At 39.1% G+C, this 18,445-nt stretch overlaps 1 protein-coding gene across 1 annotated transcript in view; it reads left to right on the plus strand.

Moving 5' to 3' along the window:
• The window catches only part of LOC140336133 (myocardin-related transcription factor B-like), a 191,181-nt gene that overhangs the window by 113,399 nt on the left and 59,337 nt on the right, over window positions 1–18,445 (plus strand). The window contains exon 3 of the mRNA XM_072419188.1: window positions 4,137–4,341. Within this exon, the coding sequence (XP_072275289.1) occupies window positions 4,194–4,341 (148 nt within the window). The 5' untranslated portion in view covers window positions 4,137–4,193. The remainder of the gene's footprint in view (window positions 1–4,136; window positions 4,342–18,445) is intronic.

An 18,445-nucleotide genomic window follows, 5' to 3' on the forward strand; every position in this document is an offset into this window, starting at 1 on the left:
GTGACGCCAGAATAGGGCAGAATGTTTTGTAGTATGGATTAGAGAAACCATCCGGGCCAGGTGAGCTGCCCAACTTAAGAAATTTAAGCACCCCATGTATTTCCTCAGGCATGAATGGTCATTCCAAAATTGCCTTATGTTTGGGACGTAATTTAGGTAGGTCGAGCCTATTAAGAAACCTGTCAATGCTTAATTCAGTGATGGAGTCATTAGAACTAAATAAATTGCCAAAGAAATCTTCAAAAGCCTTCAATATTTTTTCCAGATTTTGAGACATCCTGCCATCCCCAACCTTAATTTTGGGGAACGCTTGTGATTTGGGTCTGGGGGTAAGTTTATTTACCAAAAGACTACCTGGTTTATCACTCCACAGATAAAATTTATGGGCTGACCAGGGAATCGATTTTTCCGCCCTAGTGGTGAGAAGTAGATTAAGTTCAGTGCGTTTAGCCTCTAACTGAGACTTCGGCACGGATTGGGGGGCAGTCTTATGTTGTCGCTGTAACTGGTGGTATTCATTAAGGCCAGTCTCAATCAATTTGTTGTGGGCCTTCTTGCGTGATGCCCCTAGTTTAATCAGCTCCCCTCGAATATAGGCTTTGTGGGCCTCCCAATTGACTGCTGGAGATGTATCAGTCGCCACATTTATCTGAAAAAAGTTACTTAGTAATGATTCTATTTCCCCCTTCACCAACGGGTCTGAAACCAAGCTTTTGTTAAGTCTCCAGCGAAACCCAGTCCGCGGGCGAGTAAAACCTGAGAGGTATATTGCCAATGGGTCATGATCAGACCAAGGCGTGGATAAAATCCGGGCCCCCAGAATATTAAGGAGCATATGAACAAAGCCATGATTGAACAAAGCCATGGTCAATACGCGTATACTGGTCATGGGCTGCTGAAAAATATGTATAGTCCCTAGCTGATGGATTCAGTTCCCTCCAACTATCGACCAGGTCATATTGTCGCAACAATAGCGAGAGACCATGGCTCTTTTTTGGGGGGTCCTTATATCCGCCCAGTTTGGATTTATCTAAAATATGATCAAGAGCTAGATTAGAATCACCCAGCAAGATCAGGGATCCCTGTACTTTGGGCCAAATTTCACCCAAGAGGCTACGGAAAAATGCCACTTGACCTTCATTGGGCGCATAATAGAATACCACTGTGATCAGCTGTAAACCAACATAGCCAATGACCGCCAGAAACCTGCCCCCCGGGTCCCTAAAAACCTCTTGTGGCACAAAATTCAGATGCTTATTAAAACATAGGAGAACACCACATTTCTTCTTATCTGAATTGGCCATGAAAAAAATAGGGTAATTTTTATGAAAATACCTCGGAGCTGAATTGTTGGTAAAATGAGTCTCCTGCAAAGCTACAACATCAACTTTTAGTGAATTATAATAATGAAATGCCTTAGATCTCTTGACCGGGGAGTTAAGGCCCTGGACATTATGTGAAAGCAACGTCAACTTATTAAGGGTCACAGACCTAGCCCGAGAGTCAGGCGACATATGGATATAATGACAGCACAATCATCAGTAAACTTCCTCTACCCTCAGGGATAACAGGGAGGGGAATACCAGGACAAACAAGACATAAAAACCAAAAAAAACAAAAGCATTAGGTACAGCCAAATGTTACAATGTAAATCAGAGAGGATGGGGTGCCCCCCTGAGCCCCGGAAAACAAACACTCCAAGATCCCGAGGGGCAACCCCACCTCCTGTGCACCCAGGAGTTCCATCGAGCTCCATCTCGTCAGGGAGATTTCCTACAGGCCCAGGTAAATAAATAGGGCCCGAATTAAATTCCCTGAAACTGGAGGGCATGTGTAACCCCCCAGATCCCACGTCCTCTAAAATGCAAGTATGAACACATCAGGACCCCAGCAACACAAATCCCAACAGAATATTTAAGCAACTAGCCAGGGGGGCCTCATGGTTGATGATGGCTCGGCAGCCATTAAGCAAAAAGTACAAAAAGAGAAAAAAAACAATATCCAATATTGTATAATCTAACCTCGGATTAGGAGGATTGAAACACCTCCACAAAAAACCACACCGGTGGACCCGATAAAGTAAGGCAGCACATGTTTAACGTAACAACCATTTCTTTAGAAACCCCAAGTGAATAGCCAACAACCTCATTCCACCAGCTTGGATCTATAATAACCCGGGTTCTCCAACTTGGGGTTAAGTCATCAAACATATTAAAATGGTGTAAAACATGTTATGAATTCACAGCTCCACCAAAGGGGTAGGATAGTGTCCATATGAACTATTTAAGAAGTCTGCTGCGAATGCTTTCCAGGTGTTTTGACCTTGTTCCAAAGGGGGTATAAGGAAGTAGATCCTGCCCTATCCTGTGTAGAGTGGCTGTCATCCCCCTGGATCAGATCCAAATCTTTGAGGAGTTGTTCACCTTCAGCAAATGAGGAGAAGGAAAAACTTTTCCCCTGTAGTTGAAAAATCAGTCTCAAGGGGAAGGCCCATCTATATCTAATCTTATTATCAATCAGCACTTGCAACAGCGGTTTAAGCGCCCTCCTGCGTTGTATAGTGAACGGAGTTATATCAGAAAAAATCTGAACCGGGTGCCCCTCCATCTCAACATGATCCAAGGCTCTGATGACCTTTAGCAGCGCCTCTTAGTAAAGTGAGGTTTACCAATCACATCCCTAGGTGGACCATCCTGTCTAGGTGCCATCAAAGCCCTGTGTGCTCTGTCCAGTAGAAGGGGCGATTCAGGTAAGTCCAGTAAGAGCTGTTGTAAAAAGCGCCTCACTGCCTCCGTGACATCTTTAATCGACTCAGGCAGTCCTCTGATTCTGAAATTGTGTCTGCGGGACCTATTCTCCATATCATCAAGCTTAAGCTGTAAGTCTGCGATTTGAGTGTGCAGCACGGAAATCTCTTTGGAATTCTGATTAACTTGCGACACTGTCTCATCCACTTTTTTCTCAAACATATCAATACGTGCACCCAATGACTGCAAGTCTTGGCGCACTTCAGTTGTAATAGCCACCGTAACTTTGGCCAGCTCTGACTGCAATAAGCCTGCTATGTTCTGGTAAAGTCTGTTCTCCTCCGCTGGCAGATCAGGGGGAGGTGAACATTCGATGGGGTCTGGCATTAACACACTGTATCTGGAGCCTGTGGACAATGTCAGTTCATTAGGACTATTTGGCACATAATCTTCCCCTGTGCAATGCATTGAATCTTATTCACCCTGTGGTGACAATTGTGAAGGGGATGTTTGTGACTACCCCTGGCTGGGATACTCCTGAGTGCCCATAATATTTGCTGGGGGGGAGTGTGAACCCCTCTTCTCCCATCCCCTATCTATCGCAGATCTCCTAATGCCTGTGAGGGAGCTGCTCTCCCTCTCCTATGCCCCCGGGACTGCTGCCACGTGTGACTCCCTGGGAGCCGCCATCTTAGTGGCCGGCCGGAGAGTCTGAGGCCGCGGATTGCGGTCCTTGGTTTTGTTGCCGGTCTTCCCTACCATGCTCCAAAGGTGCAGGGAGACAAGAGGAGTCCTTTCTCGCCGGTGTCTCGCGTGGCTGCCAAATTCCGCGGCTACAGGGACCAGAAAGGGATCCGGAGGGAGCCGAGCCATCTAAGAGGCAACCATCTCGGACGGCGGCGCATGCGCACCCCATTTTCAAAACTTTTTAAAGAAAGAAAAAATAAATCTCCCAGGCTCAGTCTACTACAAATCAAAGTAATTGTGTTTTTCAGTTGATATAGTCACTTGTTCTTAAATGATCTTTTGTAAATGGTTGTTGGCCACCAGCAGGGGGTGCTGTGTTCTCATGTAAAGCGTGTAACATACTCTTTAATTGAGTTACTTAACTCAGATGGCAGATTTGTTGCACAGTTTTTTTTACATACAACTTGGACAGTTCTGTGGAAATCCCTTTCACAGTCATAAGGTGGAAAGAAAAATTACTTTAGTCAGCCAAACTAATACCCTTTAGAGTTTGTCTTTTTTGTAGACAATTGCAAAATTAAAGTGTGTTTGCAGTAATAACAAATATATGAAAGAAAGATTCTTACAATGTTTAAAAAGTATTTCACATAGTATTTTAATTGTCATTAGCTTTTTAATTATTTTTTTTTGTTATTTTTACAGTTTTGTGTTGAAAAAAGTGAAGTAGATCAATATTTTTCTTCATCACCTTGCACCACAATGGACCATCCAATGCCTCAGGATGAGGAAACTGGGTCTTCCCTCCACCTGGCTCCCAGTCCCCAAAGTGAAGCAGTTGCCCACGATTTTCAGGAACTGTCATTGCAGTCAATCCAGCAATTGCCCCCTCTTAAGGAACGGAAAAATGGTAAGTGTTTAGTCATTTAAATAATGTCCCAGTATTATTACATCTTACATTGTGTGGGTTAAAGTCTTGGAACAGTTTTTTTCCTTACTGGTGGTCATCCTAAAGTAAATATTTTACTTTTCGTATATAAAGTATTCACATCAAGTCATTTATCAGTTAAGAAATACTACACTGTTGGGTTTTGTAGTTTTAGTTGCTTAGCTATACTTCCTTTACACCCAATACCGTCCATTTAAATAAACATTTTGGAAGTCTATTGAGCACCCTTTGGCTTGTTTTACTTAGTTTGTAGATGAATTGTATATTTTCACCCATAGAATAAATAAAATGAATTCCAAAACAGGTAAGTGACGGTTAGAATGTGGTACTGCTTACCTCTGCGTATTTACAGTCTAAAATAATCTGAGATTTTGTTGTATTGTCGCAAATGCTGACTAGCTAAAGGAAATTGGGTCTTATCTGGAAATGAGTCAGATGTGTGAATTCTGCAAAATCATTGTGTCAATAGGGTGGATATGTTTCTTCTATTTACTCCTAGAAGATATCAATCATTTAAAACAAATTTATCATGCAATAAACTTTTAAATATATCATCATGGTCTAACAAGCACCATAGCTGTCTGTAAAAGCCCTTGAATCTTGCAAACATTGCATTGAAGAAGATATTGAATACTCTTTGTCTTATTCATTTGTTACATCAGATGATCAGGTTTACTTTAATTATAAGGAAAAAAGAAAATTAAAAAAATGGACAGACTATGGAAATGTGATATTGGTTCTATATAGGTTCTTTTACCTATATAATAATCTGAAGATTTTACCTTTTGTGCATAGATCATTAGAAATCAATGATAAAATAAACTACTAAAAATGTGTCTTTTAAAGCCCAAATAATTTTTGTTGAAATTGGCTAACTATATTCCAGCAGGGATTTAAGCTCTTAGGTGTGCATAGAGTAAAGGATGCTGATCCCCAGTCATCAAAACCAAAAATTAAATTGCCTAATGTATGCCCAATGAGATTTTGTCATCTAAAATATACATGGAAACAAGACTATAAAGACAACAACTATATTGATTTAAAAAGATCCACACTCAAGTCCTATTAGCAACTCGCAACAATTGTGTTATCCAAACAAAGGAAGGTAAGTACATAATATTTTAAACAAGGACTTATTTCTATGTGTTTTGCAGCAAGATAATGACACTACTACTTCCTATTTTTATGACTGAAGGTGTAAATTAAAAGCATTAAAACAAAATATGTACAGTGTCTTACATTTAAAAGTTGGTGCCCCACTGACGTGCTGCAGAAGGGGTCAGACTTCCCAATTCTGAAACAAAACAAAACTCTAAGACATTCAACGCCAATTTTTGATCCCTCCTAGGTATGTGTGTAACAGGGCCACATCCCAACAATAGAACTGCAAAACGTTATGTGAATAACCAAGTACCGGGACTTTTAGGGCCGAATAAATTACTCTCAAAACTATATGATAAAAAATGAATAAAAGCTCACTTTATTTAATATGTAACATTTTAAAATGCACAACAAAAATGCATGAACATACATCTCCTTATGGGAACCCCTGAAAGAGTGTTCCCAATTTTCAACGCGTTTCACAGAATCTGTCCGCTTCCTCAGGACAAAGGAGATCAATAATTGCAATGAATAATCAGTATTGTAAAACATTTTCTTAAATGATATCACATAACATTGCGTGTTGAATGCAGGTTACCAATTGTGGATCTCTCACATAGCATGGTAATAAGAAAAAGCAAGAGGCAGCAACAGGGACAAGGGGACCCACTCCCAAGAAGCAGCTTGTAAATAACCTTTTTTTTTTTTTTTTTTTTTTTTTTTATAAATTTAAAAAAGATATACTGAATTAATTTATACACTCCCACCAAATAATTCTTCCTGATCTTAGAAAATAATTTTATGATGATTAATTATCTGCATGATTCCCATTTATTAGGTGATAGTTGAATGTGGGGTTGAATAACACACAATTATTGGAGTCTGCTATAGGCCCCTCAGTGCTAAGGAAGAAATAGAAAATCAACTTCTAGCACAGATAGAAAAGGCAGCAGAAAGTAGAAGTGTTTTATTCAAGGGAGATTTCAACTACCCTGACATTGACTGGAGTAATGGCACTACAGGAACAGCAAAAGGGAGGAAATTTGTGAATTTAATACAAGATAATTTTATGGTACAGTTTATAGAAGCCCCAACTAGAAATGATACTCTGCTGGACCTAGTTCTCTCTAACAATGCGGAGCTTATAACACATGTGCAAATAAACGAGAATCTGGATAGCAGTGGCCATAATATGATTTCATTTAATGTAAGTTGTTAACAGAAAGCAAAAACAGGAAAGATAAAAAAATTAATTTTAATAGAGCAAATTTTCCATTATTAGGGGCGGCTCTCAGAAAGGGCGGCAAACAGAAATAGAAATGTTTCAAGTCTGTTCCACAAAAGCACACTGAAAAATATATTCCAATAGGTAATTAATGTGGCTCAGCTGATGTTAAAGAAGGAACAAGAAGAGGGCATTCCAAAAATATAAAAATGAAGGATCACCTTCATCATTTGAAAACTATAAAGAATATACCAAAAGATGAAAAGATGTAAAAAGGAGATAAAATGTGCAAAACTTCAAAATGAAAGACAGATTGCAAAGGAAAGTAAGGCAAACCCCCAAATTTTTTTCAAAATATATTATTAGCAAAAAGATCAGATTTGACCATGTAGGCCCCTTAAAGGATGTCGCTGGGTTGGTAACTGGGGATAAAGAAAAGGCAGATTTACTAAACACTTTTTTTTAGCTCTGTGTACACAAAGGAAAATGGCAGAGGTCAAGTCCAAATTCATAATGGCAACGTCACTGCCTTAAATGAGCTGAGCTCGGTTATTTCAAAGCCATTATTCAGAAAGGGAGCAAAGGTAACTATAGACCGGTTAGTTTAACGTCCATAGTTGGAAAGGTCTTGGAGAGTTTGATAAAGGACCACATATAGGAGTTTCTGCTAAAAATAATAATATAAGTGATAGTCAGCATGGCTTCAAGAAAGACAGAAGTTGTCAAACAAATTTACTCTCTTTTTATGAGGAAGTAAATAAACAGGTAGACAGTGGAGTAGCAGTTGATATAGTGTACTTGGACTTTGCTAAAGCATTTGACACTGTACCCCACAGACTTTTAATATGCAAGTTAGGGTCAATAGGTTTAGAAAAGTCAATCTGTAAATGAATAGAGAACTGGCTTAAAGATCGCATCCAGAGAGTTGTAATTAATGATTCATACTCTGAATGGTCTAAAGATATTAGTGGTGTACCCCAGGGTTCAGTGTTGGGACCTTTACTGTGTAACATCTTTATAAATGATATAGAGTTTGGGATTTCTGTGTTTGCAGATGACACCAAACTATGTCATGGAATTAAGTCCATACAGGATGTCTATAATCTACAAGCAGACCTGGATGTACTGTGTGATTGGCAGCCAAGTGGCAAATGACATTTAATATAGATAAATGTAAAGTTATGCACTGGGGGTAACAACATGCATGCTTCATACTGCCTAGGGGGAATACATTTGGGGGAGTCAGAAATGGAGACGGATCTGGGGGTTCTGGTAGATCATAGACTTAATAACAGCATGCAATGCCAAGCTGCAATATCTAAAGCTAGTAAAGTACTTTCTTGTAATAAAAGAGGAATAGACTGCAGAGATGGAGACATAATCCTGTACAAAGCATTGGCACACCACATCTGGAATATGCAGTCTAGTTTTGGTCACCAGTTCACAAAAAGGACATTGTGGGATTGGAGAGAGTGCAGAGAAGGGCAACTAAACTAATAAAAGGAATGGAGGAGCTCCGCTATGAGGAGAGATTAGCTGAACTGAATTTATTCTTCCATGAGAAGAGACGTATAAGGGGGGATATGATCACCCTGTATAAATATATAAACGGTCCATATAGAGAACTCTCTTCCCCATTATTCACTTTGAGATCATTACAAAGAACAAGAGGGCACTCTTTGTGTCTGGAGGAAATTAAGTTTAAGCTCAAGATAAGGAAGGGATTCTTCACTGTAAGGTCTGTGAAAATGTGGAATCGGCTCCATCTAGAAGTAAATTCAGCAAATACTATAGATTAATTTAGGAAAAAGCTGGATGATTTCTAGAAGCACAGAATATAACTGGGGATTAAGGATTTGAAGTAAAGATAACAGTGACTGTTGATCCAGGGAATATCCGATTGTCTCATGGAATCATGAAGGAATTTTTTTTCCCTGTTCAAGCAAATTGTACCAGGGGTTTTTTGCTCTGGACCAACTATGTCTGATAGGATTTTATATCTGGGATATGTTTATTTCCCTAGTGGTTGAACTTGACGGACTTATGTCTTTTTTCAACCTACCCTACTATGTAACTATGATATGCAAAAATACATTGTTGAATGAAATAGTGCTTATTAAGATCAATTTATAATTATCTTCCCAAATAATTTGTGAAACCTTTTGTTATTAATAGGGAAAATAAGTATAAATTAGGAAAGAATAAGCGAGGATTAGAACACTGTCAAAATCACCCTAAACATATTCACTGGATAACATTTACCACTTGTCAGGTATTCTGACCCTGCTATCTAAAAAATTATAAATAAACAAAATAAAAAAAGTTAAAGTTTGGGTTGCACATACAGCTTAAAGTAGAACTAAACCTGCTCTACTTACCTGTCCCCATTCCCTTCTAAGGCACCGCCATCTTTCTTCTCTTCCTGTACATCATCTTCGGCTTGATCTCGATTGGCTGGAGTAATATGACGTAACTCATTCGTAGGCATGCAGGAATTCATTATTTCCGGGCACATTCAGGGGACGCTAAGATTGCGGGCTTTTTGACAGATACTTGGAGCGATCAGGCCAAGTGGGATAGATTATTGTAGAAGGGACATGGTCTGTACGTTTCTGCCATAATGACCTGTCTGTGGATTCTTAATAGGGGAACTTTAGGCTGGGTCTACAAGGACGGCTTTAAAATATCATGTAAAAGTTCCTGCTATATATGTTATATGCATTTTTATGCACTTTTACTGAGGTTTTAAAGCTTGCCTTAAAACTGCTGGAAAATCTCTATGCTTTTTCCTGCGTTTTTACTGCATTTACGTTTCAAGCATTTATAAACGCGGGAAAACGCCCTCATTGAGACGAATGGACGCGTTAACCTGCATTAACCCTGCTTTTTAATTTTTAAAACTAAAATCTATCAATTTAATTTTAAGGAACATTATCTATAACGCTCAAAAACTTTCCTCAGTGAAACGCCCTGGTGTAGATTAGCCCATTGGAATGCATGGGAATTTTAAACATTGGCTTTGAAAGCCTCAGGTTAAACAATGGGGAAAACATCTGTGTTGACTAGGTCTTCGTTTTGCTTTAAATGGCACTTACAATCATATGACTTTAAATGGCTAATGGGGTTCTCCTGTTTTGCAGTACCCTATTTTGGCTCAGTACATTTATCGCAAAAATTGCTACTATTATGTAGAACCGGGGTGTCAATCTCCGGCCTGGAAATTATATTTGGCCCGCGAGAAAATAGCAGATGTCTACTAGAGCTGGCCTGCTGATAGACAGTGCATGTACCGCTAATACTACAAATCCCAGAATGCTCTGCTGGCGCATCAATCAGGACCCACATGCGCCCCCTCCTCTGTTGACATTCATTAGCGAACTTTCTCAATTGTAGATATTTTTTCAATATCAAGGTTGGCCCACTACTTTGTCCAAATTTTTCTTTTTGGCCCACTGTGTATTTGAGTTTGACGCCCCTGATGTAGAATGTGTTCCAATTTATGCTTTTTTAGTAAAATAAAAAATGATATTGCTATCTACACATTTTTCCCTCCCCATGTCCAGTCTTTGTGACACAATAGTAGGTAAGGATAGTTTCCCCAAACAGAACACGGCAAATAAAATAAGGTTTTTATCCATCCCTACTGTATTCAAAGCTTTAATTCCACTTTAAGCCCTTGTCTGAACAATCCCATTGTATACTGGGCTTTAATTATGTTTGAATCTTGTTTGTCTTTCTGAGACCTTTTCAGTGACAAGCACATATATCTGAAAAGTGGTGAGTGGTTTGCATGCAGGTCAGAGCAATTTCTTTTGCATGGCTTTCATTCCATAGGGTGATGGGCAATTGTGTTATAGCTAAAATTGCTCCTGAAAGACACATAGGTCACAGAACAGCTGTTGGGTTTTGCACAAGCTGCTGTGTATTGCAGGATAGGTTTATTTCAAATGCAATGACTGGTAGGGCTATAGACCTTCAGCTATGTGTTTTCCCCTTAGTCATGGCAACCTGTATCCTGTCATTGTGTTTTCTTGTTTGGGATGTGTGGATTAACAGCTGGGATAGTAAAATAGCAATTACAAGGATGATAAACATCAAACATTGATAGCATCCCAATACCTGAATTTGTAGAATTGGCAGGACAAATCTATGATCATTGCAACAATGTATTTTTTCACATTTTTGTTTAGCTTCTTTGATAAAATACAGGCCATGATGTCATACGATGGGTTGTTGGTTCAGTCTGGAATGATTTCTTGGATTTGTTTAGTTTAAATGCAGGCATTCACGTGTATACATTGTGTACCATCTGAGGGGCCCTTAACCTAATAATGTCTCATATTTCCCTGATTCTCAGGCTTCAACCTCATTCGATGTAGTTTTGTTTTACTCAACTTTTACTTTTTTAAAGCCAACATTGAGCAAGACAAATTCAAGGCAATCTAATCATGTTAATTAGTGTAAATTATATGTATTACCTCTGAAACCAAACTACCGGTATATAAATGCAAAAACCAGTTGTGTAGCTGTGCTTGTCTGCAGGTTTAGAGCTATAAGGACTTGCATGTATTTTAGTTTTCTGTTAACAGAAACATAATTCTTCGCATATTAATTCACCACCTACCCGTGAGTGCAAGTCCTGTGTTTATATCCATGTGAATACATTTCTGCTCTAATGCAGGGATGCTATTTAACCCATAAATCAGGTATTGTGTGCACTGCATTTCTTATATACACAGTTTTTTTAGTAAATTATTTTTGCTAATATAATTTGCCTTGTTCAATTTTGGGTTTAGTTGGGCTTTAAACTTTTAACTCAGTCTACGGAAAATATATATGCAATTATTCGCTCTCGCCAGAATAAATTTATTGCAGAATTACACATGGAACATGACAACAGTAAAATATCCTGCTTGTGGAATGATCCCAGTATTCAGCATTTCATGGGATGTACAATCTTAGTTGATGTGCAGATGTGATACCCAGGTGCCATGCAGAGAAAGGGACAATTTATTATTACTTGGGATCAAAGGATAGTTGCACTACAAATTCTTACATTTCATCCTGCCCATTGCAACATCCCTTAATTTAATGGCATATTGGTGGCTTGTCATCCATTTAGCATTTACATCTACTATAAGAAATACTGAAATATTACTGCAAGCACCAGACTGCAGTAACAGCCGGGCAACTAGCATTTTTTGAAGGAAGCTCGCAATGGCAGCCTTCAATTTCTGATGACAGATTCACTTAGTGGATAGGAATAGTTATGCCAAAGAAATCCCAGTGGTTACAATGAAATGTCAAACCGATGTAAGGGTCGATGATAAAGTCATGAACATTAAATTTAAGAACAATTATCTGCTAGTTTGGCTACTATGTCACTCTCCTGTGCCAAGGGGCAAAATGTGTTCTGCAGAATAAATGTAAAAGCAAACCCTTCTCTGTGTGTTTGTTTCTACTGAGCTCATTACAGTCATTCAGCCCCAGCACACGGGGCATGCAGTTGGGTTTGGCATATGCTTGCAAGTTTAGCGAGTGGAGCAGGGTGAGAGGGAAGGGGCATTAGAAAATAAAATCACCGCCTTCTTTTGGTCTCTCTGGGATTTTGGCCTTTGTGGATGGCTGGCAGCTCTTAGGAAACGGACGTGTTTATTTGTATTTTAAATCAGTTGTGAATAAAAAGAAAGTATGTCTTGATGACAGTTGCCATATCTGTAGCGTAAGTTAATTGATGAAAGTCAATAGATTTGTTTCTTTTCTGAACTGTACATGATGAAAAGCACTTTTGTGGTCTGGCATTCTTTTATATGATTTAGGATGATATAAAGAGTTTATTACTGAACAGCAGGTAGACTGAAAAATATTTTCAGCACAAGCTAATCTCAAAGTCGGATTTTAGCAGATTCCATACTTTATTATTATTTTTAATATTATTATTATTAGTATTAATAATAAACAGGCTTTATATAGTGCCAACATATTACGCAGCGCTGTACAAAAATAGGCAGATTGCAAATGACAGACTAATACAGATAGGATACAGGAGGAGAGGACCCTGCCCCGAAGAGCTTACAATCTAGTAGGTGGGGAAATTTACAAACAATAGGATGGGAGATATGTAGTGGTGGGATGTAGTGATGAGCAGAAAGTAGGAGCAAGCCAAATAGAACAAGGAAGACCATTCCAGAGAGTTGGGGCAGCTCTAGAGAAGTCTTGTATCCATGCGTGTGATGAGGTTATGGAGTTTGGTGGTCTCAGGGGACAGGTAGGGGCGGATTTTGGAGATGTTGCGTAGGTGAAAGTGACAAGACCTGGAAATGTTCTGAATATGGGGGGTAAATGAGAGGGCCGAGTCAAAGGTGACACCAAGACAACGTGCCTGAGGGGAGGGGGGAATAACAGTGTTATAACAGTTAGGAATATGTCAGGGGGAGATTTGGAATTTGAGGGAGGGATGATGATGAGTTCCCCTTTATCCAGGTTGAGTTTCAGGAATGGGTCAGACATCCATGAGGAGATGGCTGACAGACAGCATGAGACCTTATCCAGGACTGAGGGAGACAGGTCAGGGACGGACAGATAGATCTGAGTGTCATCAGCATACAGATGTAAGCCAAAGGAGGATATGAGACTACCGAGAGAGGAGGTGTACAGAGAAAAGAGAACCGGTCCAAGGACTGACCCTTGGGGAACACCGACATGGAGGAGAGTGGGGGAGGAGGAGTTACCATGGAAAGAAACTTGAAAGGAGCGGTCAGACAGATAAGAAGCAAACCAAGAGAGAGCAGTGTCACAGATACCAATGGAGTGCATGATTTGTATTAGAAGGGGGTGATCAACAGTGTCAAAAGCAGAGGAAAGATCAAGGAGAAGGAGCAGGGAAAAGTTGCCTTGAGACTTAGCTCTGATGAGGTCATTGGCCACTTTAGTAAGGGATGTTTCAGTGGAGTGGGCAGCTCTAAAACCAGACTGGAGGGGGTCAAGGAGAGAGTTGGTGCTCAGGTAATGGGGGAAATTTCCTAAATTTCCTAAATGTAGATTTCTTTACATCCTTTTTCTTTCTTTAAATCAATGGTTGGCCCTTGCTTCAAAAAGACAGTAAGTAAAAGCACAGTAACTTTTATACATCATGGAACAACAGCATGCCTATTTTTAAGATCTTTCCTAAATATGCTGGACATTACGCAAAGCATCTTATTGTAGGCTTGCTTATTAAGTTCCTTGTTATGACCATAATATTCTTTATGCATCAGTCTCTGAATATTGCAGTAACCATAGAAACATGACACGATGGCTTCATGATGTAAAGCTTTTCAGCTCACTGAATTTTATACTTTTATTCCTTACTGTTGTCCTTGTCATTCTGTCTGTTTACGACCAGTCCAGTGCCCATCTTGTAAATATTTTTTTTTATTTTGTGTAAGGGTTTTTATTGCAAAACATTCTTCACAAACTTCATGAGGCATAGCATAACTATAACATATAATACAAATTAGGCATATATTGTTTTTTTAAATAAAGCTCCCTGTATACACTTAATATCATTGTAGTAAAAGGAAAGGCAGTCTGGTTAGCTTGAAATTCCATAAGTAATTATGAGGCAACATCTTTGCTGGTATTAGCAGCACGGGCCCTTTCATTTATGTAGTGTAAAGCTGCACGGTTGGACCATGATTGAGCCTGCAGCAGAACACTGTGGTTTACTGCAAGTCTGATAAGGTCCTTAAGGCCTAAAGCTGCGTACACGCTTCCAGTTATAGTCGTTGGAAAGGATCTTTCATGCACAATCGTTCGTCGTCAGTGGATCGGCCAGGACGGTCGTTCGGTTGATGGATGATGCTCGCTGTACACACTTCAGATTGTCGTCCGATATCGGCCGAGAACCATTGGACGTGTGTACGTAGCTTAAGATCTAAGACACTGCTCTCTTTGCTACAGGTTTGGGGTAAAATGTGGGGATGTCAGTGTTGTTCTTGCTGGAAGCTTTGACATAAATCAAAAACTTTCCCAGGATGTCTTCCTCCATATAAAGTACAGAAAAATCATTTTGTGTCAGTGGTGGGGAAATATTAGCTTCAAGAAAACCGGACAGTGCTAAGGAGTAGTCATTTGCCCTCTGTCTGCCATTCTTAGGCACATCAGAGTTTAGGTCCTTTACATTTCCAAATGAGGTCCTTTCCTTTACCAAAACTCTATTCAACCTAAAGACACGTTTAGGTAGAAGTATTTAGAACATCACATTTTCCTAAAATCTAGTTTGATCTAGTATAATGTTGCATAAAATTGCAAGCCCAAGGTTTACCACCCCAAGGTTTTAGGAGATATTTCTGGGTTTGTTTGCATGATTTTCTGATAAGTTATAGCTGTAGTAACACAGAACAATGCACTTGATTTCTTTTGATTCACATAACGAATTTTTATTTACTTGTATTTATATAGTGCTGACATATAACGCAGCGCTTCACAAGATCAATAGTCCTATCAATACTAGTCCTTCAAAGGATCAAACAATCTAACATACCTACTATTGTCATATGTCATTAGCACAATCTAAGGCCAATTCTGAAGGAAAGCCATTTAACCTAACTGCAGGTTTTGTGGAAACCTGAAAACCAAAATTTAGGCTTGAGACCCAAGTGCAATGCTGCAAAGTATTAGTCACTGAACCAACCCAACTGCCAACAGTAACATCTGTGATTGGTTGATTTTGTTTTCCAATTGCTATTTGCCTTTTTAATTCAGCTGTATGCTTATTACTTACTTTCTGTCCTTTCTTTTTGTCCTTATTTAAACACTGTCCTTACTTTTGGTTACATCCCTAAGCCCCTATTGTACAATTGAAGTTGGCATATTGCGCACAGGTACTTCTTAATTTAGTTACCCCTGCTATTTTATTCAACAGCCAAGTAGCTTTGTTTTAGTATTACCCATCGACTATGACTATTGTCTGGCATTGCTTACAACTGAGTGCTTGAAGTCAGGATTTATTAAAATAGCATTTCAAATATTTTAAAAAAATATTTCTTATGACTCAGACCCAGATGATTTTGGTATTCTCTAGGATTAGTTTAGTATCTTGGAAACTGCTCCTAAAGCAAAGCTTTGGCCAGACATCTAAATACCCGTATGAAATGCATATAAGGGGGTATTTTTTTCCCCTACCAAATGATTTGCATTTCTGTCCATCTTTGAAATTTACATAGCTGTGTCACACAAAGCAGCCACTTTACAGATAAAGAATACATTGGCGTCATCTCCCTAACCCCAACCTGCTGACATGACTGTAGAAAAGCAGCAGAAGACTGTGGAGGTCATCTCACTGCTTACTGTGCTCTCTTCTTTTATCGCCATTATAAGTACATTTACACACAGACTTGTTGCATCCACGGCACCAGTGTGTCAGTGTTTTCTGAAAACTGCACTCCTTGCCAGTGTTTAGCACAAACCTCACTTACATTGATGTTCAGTACAAAGCTTACTCTACAGTGGTGTTTACTGCAAACCACACTTTGATATGTGTTCAGTGTGTTGGACATATCCTTTTCCCTTTTCAAGACTTGTATGTGTGCAATTACCAAAAGCCACCAAACTGCAATTACCAGAACATAAACACACAGGCTCGCCTGAAACTATTGCACATGCTCTTGGTTAAACTGAAAACTGTACTGTAGCGTTCACTCATTAGGTGGCAGAAAGAAACTGCCACAAGCTTTGTCCACTGCCCCACGTGGCTGACTCAATCGTTTCTGCAAGTAAAGTTTCTTACCTGGGCTGCAATGACCAGCAGGGCTTTAGCTGGATAGAGAAGCACAGCTGTGTAAAGGTCCTTTATATCCTGAGGTCAGGTTGGGCTTCCGGATGTGTAGGGGACCACAATATTCAGATTTCAGAACCACAGGGTTCACGGGCCCCCCCATCCCAGGAAGTGAAGAGCCATGCATTTGGCTGGCTTTATCAGGAGGAAACATGTCTATAAATCACATTATTTTTTCTCTGGCTATGGCTCTGTTTTAAAGTGGACACAGTGTATAAAAATATACTTTTTTTTTATTTAATATGATGTGTAAATGTAACACCTCAAATATATAATTTTACTGCATTCTTTTTCTACAAGAAGTCAGCACCATGTTCATTATCTGTTGCCTATGCCACAAGACAAGTATTTGTTCAAGAGTAGGTCAATGCCTCCATACATGTTACATTTTGTTTCAGCTACATAGCTGTTGGTAAATCTGAACATGATTGTATAAGAATGTACAATTGGGCGTGTGTGTGTGTGTGTATGTGGGCAGCTTAACGTAACAAATTATAATATATTTTATTAAAAACGGGAGGTTTTTTTTTCTGGTTTCATTCCATGCATGCAACTGAAAAGCGTATTTTAAAGCATTTTAGGCTGTATCCCAAGCTCACCCCAACGTACCTTACCATGATATCTTGGTTGCAGTGCATTAAAATGCATGGTAACTCACTGCTGTGTCTTGTGCTGCTCTCCTAAAAATAGTGCATGCACTTTTTTTTTTATTAATGTCAGATGGTCAATAGGCTGTCTTGAGGCAAGGCATAGCACTCACATGTAAATAAGCCCTCAATGTTTACATATTGCTAAGCAATGCTAAGAACTGCTGTGCTGCTGAAGATTCATAGCAAATCTGCCTGTAATATTTTGCAGACAAGAAACTTGCTTTACATAAAACATGTTTATTTGAATGCCTTTCTACGTATTATGTTCTAGCATCTGAAAATATAAAGATTGGAACAAACTTAGGCCCAACTAATACTGTTACACTGGTTATAATTTAAAGTCAAGTTTACCGTTCTACATCTTATCTGCAAGGGATCTGGGGTACTGATTTTCCCATGATGTATGGTTTATGGCTGGTACTGCCAGTTCCCACAGCCTTCACATTCCCTCTGCATCAGTCAGTGTCGAAAAGAAACAATTTTAAAACTGGGAAGCATGTGAAAATCTATTATGGCCAAAATTCTGTTCTCTCCAGGGACCCTGACCTCTACAGTGGACCATAGGCTGATGTTTTCATGAGCTATTTGGAGGAATTGTGAAAGCAACTTAAAATGAATGCTCTCTCACAGGACAATTTTCTTTTTTTCCAGAGGCCCTTTATCGCTTGTAAATTCACTGTCTTTAATAGAAACAAATGCATTTCTTTTTGTATAAAAAGAAAATTTAAATCAAGATTAAGCATTATGTTTAAAAAGAAAAAAAATCTAAAGCAATAGATAATTTGTTTTCCATTCTAAAGTGGATTTATTTATTTTTTTGCTGAAGCACCTCTGACCCTACTAAGAAGACTCATTTATAGAATAGGTTCATTTATAGAATAGGTTCATGAGTAGAGACTATCCAAAATATTTATGCAGTTCTGGGTATACTGACTATATTTACCAATAAATACAAACATTGCATTACAGCAAAATGTTTAATGCGTAACAAAGATTTTTTTCTAAATACTAAGTCTAGATTTACACTGACAGTGAAGTTGTGGTTTTGTTTCTCTTCATGCTGGAAATCCTGACTACATGGTAGTATTACCCTGTTGCAGCTCCATGGGGAATGCTGTACTACCACCTCTCACTGCTGCCGCCGGTCAAATTAGCAGATGCTGGTTCTTTAAGGAGCAGCCCTGTGGTTTGAGAGTTCAAACAACTGGTTTAGGTCATACATGTACTGAAGGCATGCATGTACTGAATACAATTATTAAAGCTTTTTTTTTT

Source organism: Pyxicephalus adspersus, chromosome 7 (assembly GCF_032062135.1).
Source record: "Pyxicephalus adspersus chromosome 7, UCB_Pads_2.0, whole genome shotgun sequence".
Classification (NCBI taxonomy): domain Eukaryota; kingdom Metazoa; phylum Chordata; class Amphibia; order Anura; family Pyxicephalidae; genus Pyxicephalus; species Pyxicephalus adspersus.